The following is a 6,660-nucleotide window of genomic DNA, read 5'->3' as shown; positions in this document are numbered from 1 at the left end:
ATGGGGAAGATGCTGTTTGTAATAGCTTGACATTGAGAAGATGCAGTTTGTAATAGCTTGACATTGGGAAGATGCAGTTTGTAATAGCTTGACATTGTGAAGATGCTGTTTGTAATAGCTTGACATTGCAAAGATGCTGTTTGTAATAGCTTGACATTGTGAAGATGCTGTTTGTAATAGCTTGACATTGAGAAGATGCTGTTCGTAATAGCTTGACATTGTGAAGATGTTGTTTGTAATAGCTTGACATTGTGAAGATGCTGTTTGTAACAGTTTGACATTGAGAAGATGCGGTTTGTAATAGCTTGACATTGTGAAGATGCTGTTTGTAATAGCTTGACATTGCGAAGACGTAGTTTGTAATAGCTTGACATTGCGAAGATGCTATTTCTATTAGCTTGACATTGTGAAGATGCAGTTTGTAATAGCTTGACATTGTGAAGACATAGTTTGTAATAGCTTGACATTGTGAAGATGCAGTTTTTAATAGCTTGACATTGTGAAGACGCAGTTTGTAATACCTTGACATTGGGAAGATGAAGTTTGTAATAGCTTGACATTGGGAAGATGCTGTTTGTAATAGCTTGACATTGAGAAGATGCTGTTTGTAATAGCTTGACATTTTGAAGATGCTGTATGTAATAGCTTGACATTGCAAAGATGCTGTTTGTAATAGCTTGACATTGTGAAGATGCTGTTTGTAATAGCTTGACATTGTGAAGATGCTGTTTGTAATAGCTTGACATTGGGAAGATGCTGTATGTAATAGCTTGACATTGAGAAGATGAAGTTTGTAATAGCTTGACATTGGGAAGATGCTGTTTGTAATAGCTTGACATTGAGAAGATGCTGTTTGTAATAGCTTGACATTGTGAAGATGCTGTTTGTAATAGCTTGACATTGCGAAGATGCTGTTTGTAATAGCTTGACATTGTGAAGATGCTGTTTGTAATAGCTTGACATTGAGAAGATGAAGTTTGTATTAGCTTGACATTGAGAAGATGAAGTTTGTAATAGCTTGACATTGTGAAGATGCTGTTTGTAATAGCTTGACATTGAGAAGATGCGGTTTGTAATAGCTTGACATTGTGAAGATGCTGTTTGTAATAGCTTGACATTGCGAAGATGTTGTTTGTAATAGCTTGACATTGCGAAGATGCTGTTTGTAATAGTTAGACATTGTGAAGATGTAGTTTGTAATAGCTAGACATTGTGAAGATGTAGTTTGTAATAGCTTGACATTGAGAAGATGCTGCTTGTAATAGCTTAACATTGTGAAGATGCTGTTTGTAATAGCTTAACATTGTGAAGATGTGTTTGTAATAGCTAGACATTGTGAAGATGTAGTTTGTAATAGCTTGACATTGCGAAGATGTAGTTTGTAATAGCTTGACACTGAGAAGATGCTGCTTGTAATAGCTTAACATTGTGAAGATGGCCCTAACCAGGTGATTAGCTATCTGAGCTTGTAAGTAGTGTATGTAAGAATTTTCAGACTGGAGAAGAGATGAGAGGCAAGGGGATCTACAACTCATTCACTCAAAGGTCCTTGACACAAATTAAGAACGCTCCCACCTACAAGCTTGCACTGAGTTACAGAGGTAGATCTAAGAACCAAGAAATCAAAGAAAACAAGATTTTTTATTATTCGGTTATTTTTTTCATAACATTTGTAAATATTTTCACGCTATACACCTCAAATCCTTTGGTTGGTTTCTCACTTTATGACCCAGACCAGTGCTTTTTTGAGAATACTATTCTCACTCACTCTTACATAAGCATGTTGCCATTGACATGATTTGCTCCATATTCTAATAGTACAACTCTCATCAGGTTCATCATTAATGTGACCTTGACATCTAAAAATTAAGAACATCTTAACACGAACAAGTTTCAGACCTACTTTATATATTAATTAAGATTTGGTTGATAACTGCCAGTGAGTGAATAATCTTCAGCAGAAAACCTCTGATAATATCATTCATATATACTAGAGTGCTCTAGAAGGGGTTTTACCATGAAATAAAAACATGTTACATAATAGTGCCTGATAGAGCATTTGAATGCAAAAATGTCATTCAGATATTCATATATATTCTAGAGTGTTCTAGAATGGTTTTTACCACAAAATAAGAACAAGTTACATTAAATGACTGATAGAGCATTTGAGTGGAAAAAGTCATTCAGATATTCATATATATTCTAGAGTGTTCTAGAATGGTTTTTACCACAAAATAAAAACAAGTTACATTAAATGACTGATAGAGTCATTCAGATACTCATATACTTGAGTGATTTTTTATAACAAGTTACATAATAGCTGATAGAAAAAATTGAATGAAAAATAAAGATTGCATTAAAAGTCATTTAGTCGTATTCTGATGTGATCTCAAAGAGTTTTTACCACAAAATACAAGTGGTTGCCTAGCAAGATACGCCCACTTTCCTCATACATTTTCAGTATATCAAGGGCAGTCACCTATCTGTGTCAAATCATACCAAAAATCTAATTTGTGCAAGATATTGTTGAGTTAAACAAAGACACATTATTTAATAAAATTCTGACATAAACTGTCACCTCTTTCGCCAACAAATTTTGATGAGTTTTTTCTAAGTCATGGGCCATAACTCAACTTCTGTTGATCGAAAAATTGTCAAATTCATTCTTGACTAAGATCTCATCATTATAAATGATCATACCAAATTTCATTTAAATCGAATGAAAACTGTAGTCTCTATTGTGTTCACAAACAAATTTTGACGCATTTTTCATAAATCAAGGGCAATAAGTCAAAAACCGTTCATCGAAATATAGCTTTAACCAATAAAATAGTAACAAGTTACTATTTAACAGTGTATTGGCAAAGTGTTAAAGCAGTTTTTACTAATTGTCGAGGTTAGGGTGGTTGAAAGGTAACAAGTTACTAGTCAACAGAAGGTACTGGCACAGGGTTAAAGCAGTTTTCACTAACATTAAGGCTAGTATGTTAAAAATGAAATTTGTAATACTTGTAACATAGACCTAAAATTCAAAGATATTATCACAATGTCTTCGAATTAAAGGAGCACCCACCTTCTCTATCTGTTTGACCAATCATACCTTAGTTTCAGAAACAGGAATTTTTTTAGCTTACGTAATCAGTAATAGTGTTCACAGCTCATCTTGAAATTTGAGCCTTCAAATCCATGTGTATCCATAATTATTCATGTTTGAAGACTAAAAATTTGACTTTAATTTTAGTGAGACTGTGCCATATATAGAAAACACATTAGACAGTGAAATTTCTAGTTTGAGGTATATTTGAAGGGATTATGCTATTTTCGTGCCTTTTGGTACATCTTAAAAATATTAAAGCACAATAAAGACCCAGAACAATTCCTGAAAATGTAGACTGTTCCCCTTTAAACTTATTCTTTAACTCTAATACAAACGGTTGAGAGACTTTGAAATAAATAATTATTCCCTTCAGTAAAGATTTAAAAAAATAAACATTCAGTCATTCATTGTTGAAAGTTTATGAGAAGATATGTCAATTTGAAATCTTTTTTATTATTTCAACTTCACATATTACAAGTTTGAGCGTACAAATTGAAACAAAATCCTTAAATGACTTTTTAATACAATAAAACGACTGAGAGCATGTGAATAAAGATGTAAAATTACACAATAATAGTAAACAAGATCATACAAAACTTAATAGGAGAAGACCAACTAACCTTTTCAAGGCAGTCAACCCAAACAATATAAAACTTGGTGATTACCATTGAAAACAAGTGACAACATATCATAATACACAGCACATGATAATCATATCATCTTCTATATCATCAGGCTATAGCATGTCAATTCATATTTCCTAGAGAAGTTTTAGTGTGAACTTGTGAGAAATCCACAAAAAAAATTGCAAATATATGCATCTTAGTCTGGGTTATATTCTACACTGTTGTACTATTTTCTGTTTATAGAAACACCAGACATCACCCTTGGTTATATTCTAAAGAGTGGTCCACTGTTTGTACTAGTGTCTGTTTATAGAAACACCAAACATCACCCAACTCTAGGTTATATTCTAGAGAGTGGTCCAATGTTTGTACTATTGTCTGTTTATAGAAACACCAGACATCACCCAACTCTGGGTTATATTCTAGAGAGTGGTCCAATGTTTGTACTATTGTCTGTTCATAGAAACACCAGACATCACCCAACTCTGGGTTATATTCTAGATTGTGGTACACTGTTGTACTATTGTCTGTTTATAGAAACACTAAACATCATCTAAATCTGGGTTATATTCTAGAGAGTGGTCCAATGTTTGTACTATTGTCTGTTCATAGAAACACCAGACATCACCCAACTCTGGGTTATATTCTAGATTGTGGTACACTGTTGTACTATTGTCTGTTTATAGAAACACCAAACATCATCTAAATCTGGGGTATATTCTAGAGAGTGGTCCAATGTTTGTACTATTTTCTGTTTATAGAAACACCAGACATCACCTTACTCTAGGTTGTATTCCAGAGAGTGGTCAACTCTCTCAGTGCAGTGTCTTTTGTAATCAGCTGCACCAATTTTCTCTTGAACTGCAGTTGCATCTATGTCTGTTCCCTCATTTTACTGCAGTAGTTAAAAACATTTATGAAATTGAGATGAAGGTTTGTAACAACTCAGCAGGGGGATTTATCTCCATGTATATCATACCCAGGTGGTACATTGTATTACATTGTATGTATTAAATATGGACTCAGACAACTAATATTTCACTTGTTCACTTCCCATAAATCATCTTTTCTATTTCATTTCAAAATTCTCAATTTCAGTTTTCATCTTTGGTGGTTTTTTGGAGATTTTTCATCTTATTTTAGCATTTCCAACTTGGAACACTAGTATACGCTACTTTTATACATTGACTTTTAAAAAAGGTTTTCACAAGTTTGTATTTCATTACAAAATAATCATATTTCAAATGATTTCTTTAGCCAGTTTGATTTTCAAATTCATGTGTTTTTCATATCTTACAAGAGAACAAGATATACACTAGATCATGCAAGCTATTTCAACTGATTTTTGCATAAAATAAATGGTTCTTGAAACTTTATCTACGTAAAAAAATATACCTCATGCAACTTTAGAATTTAACCCACATTTTCATCCCAGTATTGGCTATAAATTTTCTATCAAATGAAAATCAATTTCATTAAGAATTTCTTAGTCATGTGACATTGACTGACAGCTAGAATTAGGTTCTAAGTAAGTTAGATCATGTATTGTACAATTTTTGTAGTTCAGAAGAGGGCTAGAACTTTACAATTTTTAATTCACATCATGGTGGTTGTCTTTGGTGAACATTTAAAAGCCAATTTCAAAGTTTTATTCAGAGTTTTATCATATGTCAAAAATATCCAGACAAAGCAGACGTGAAAAGGCACATACACTCAGAGAAATAAGAATTTAAATTGTTTTAAATCTTTTGTCTGACTCGTGTACCTATTTCTGAATTTTAACATAAAAACTGTTTCAAAAGGACAGATGGATGTCAGTTGTAGAAACAGCAGATGGTTAACAGTCTGAAACACTGTAACAATTTCATTTGCACCTCCGTCTCACGCAGAAAAACACTCCGATTAAAAATTGGTGGAATTTTTAAACGCCTAAAAATACAACGGATAGGAAATAGTCAAAAGTGGGTAGTGGGTGTTGGCAACATGTGAGAAAACATTTCTACCTTCTTCATTGAAAACTTCAGCATGGGTGACCTTACTTACCTTTATTGTGTAAGCTCCTGAAGAGTTTAGTCGAACCACGTGAATGTGTTGGTGTTAAACGTAACATTGATTCCACATCTGCTGGGTTAAGGCGGTGTTGCCCAATTCTTGCTGAAAAATATAAAATTTTATTATGGTTAAAAATGAAAAGTCAAAATCTTTTTTCAACTTTCACTTTTAATTTAGTGAGGCAAATGTTCACATGTGTACAATGCTTCATCAGGCAAGGCTCAATATTCCAGAGAAATATATCGGCCATTTGACAGGAGTTACAAACCAACCAGTTTTATCAACTTTTCAAACTAAATTCTCAACAAATTCAAATCCTAAGTTTTTTCGAGATCAGTTCCTGGATATTGGAATAGAGTACAAATGGAAACTGGTGTAAAATATACTCATACAAGTTTCAGAAAACCTTTACAAAGAAAAAGAAGTTTTTTAAACTATTAATCTGTATTGGTGACACTGATATCATCAATTTGCACCATTCAAAGTTTTAATCAGACGTCTGTGGTTCATGCAATTCCAGTAAAAGTAAGCCATCAGAATCACATGTTGAATTACAAGAACCACAGACATCTAACTGGAAAAATTGGAATGGTGCAAATTAAAGCTATCAATATCCCCTATACACGTAACAAGGCAAAAAAACCTCTTTGCAATATACTTTAAAATTCAGCAAGACTAGGAATCTGGCATTTCAGATCAAAACAAGTGGTAAAACACCTTTAAACATTATCAGTTGCTATCTTTTACCAAATTTCACAAATATCGGAAAGTGTAATTTAGTATAGCTTGTAAAATTTTAATCTTTAACTAGAGGATAATTACACTGAAAACATTTCTAATTGGTCTTCAATCTATCCTCACTTTTATCTTTTAACTCTCAGATTA

The 6,660-nt window shown here is 32.9% G+C and overlaps 1 protein-coding gene across 1 annotated transcript in view; it reads right to left on the bottom strand.

Annotated features, from left to right (window-relative positions):
• The window catches only part of LOTGIDRAFT_230996 (hypothetical protein), a 104,516-nt gene that overhangs the window by 79,445 nt on the left and 18,411 nt on the right, over nt 1-6,660 (bottom strand). The window contains exon 3 of the mRNA XM_009051008.1: nt 5,767-5,877. Within this exon, the coding sequence (XP_009049256.1) occupies nt 5,767-5,877 (111 nt within the window). The remainder of the gene's footprint in view (nt 1-5,766; nt 5,878-6,660) is intronic.

This window comes from Lottia gigantea (assembly GCF_000327385.1).
Source record: "Lottia gigantea unplaced genomic scaffold LOTGIsca_16, whole genome shotgun sequence".
In the NCBI taxonomy this organism is placed as follows: domain Eukaryota; kingdom Metazoa; phylum Mollusca; class Gastropoda; family Lottiidae; genus Lottia; species Lottia gigantea.
The sequence above is the reverse complement of the archived record's forward strand: the minus strand, read 5'-3'. Positions and strand labels throughout refer to the sequence as shown.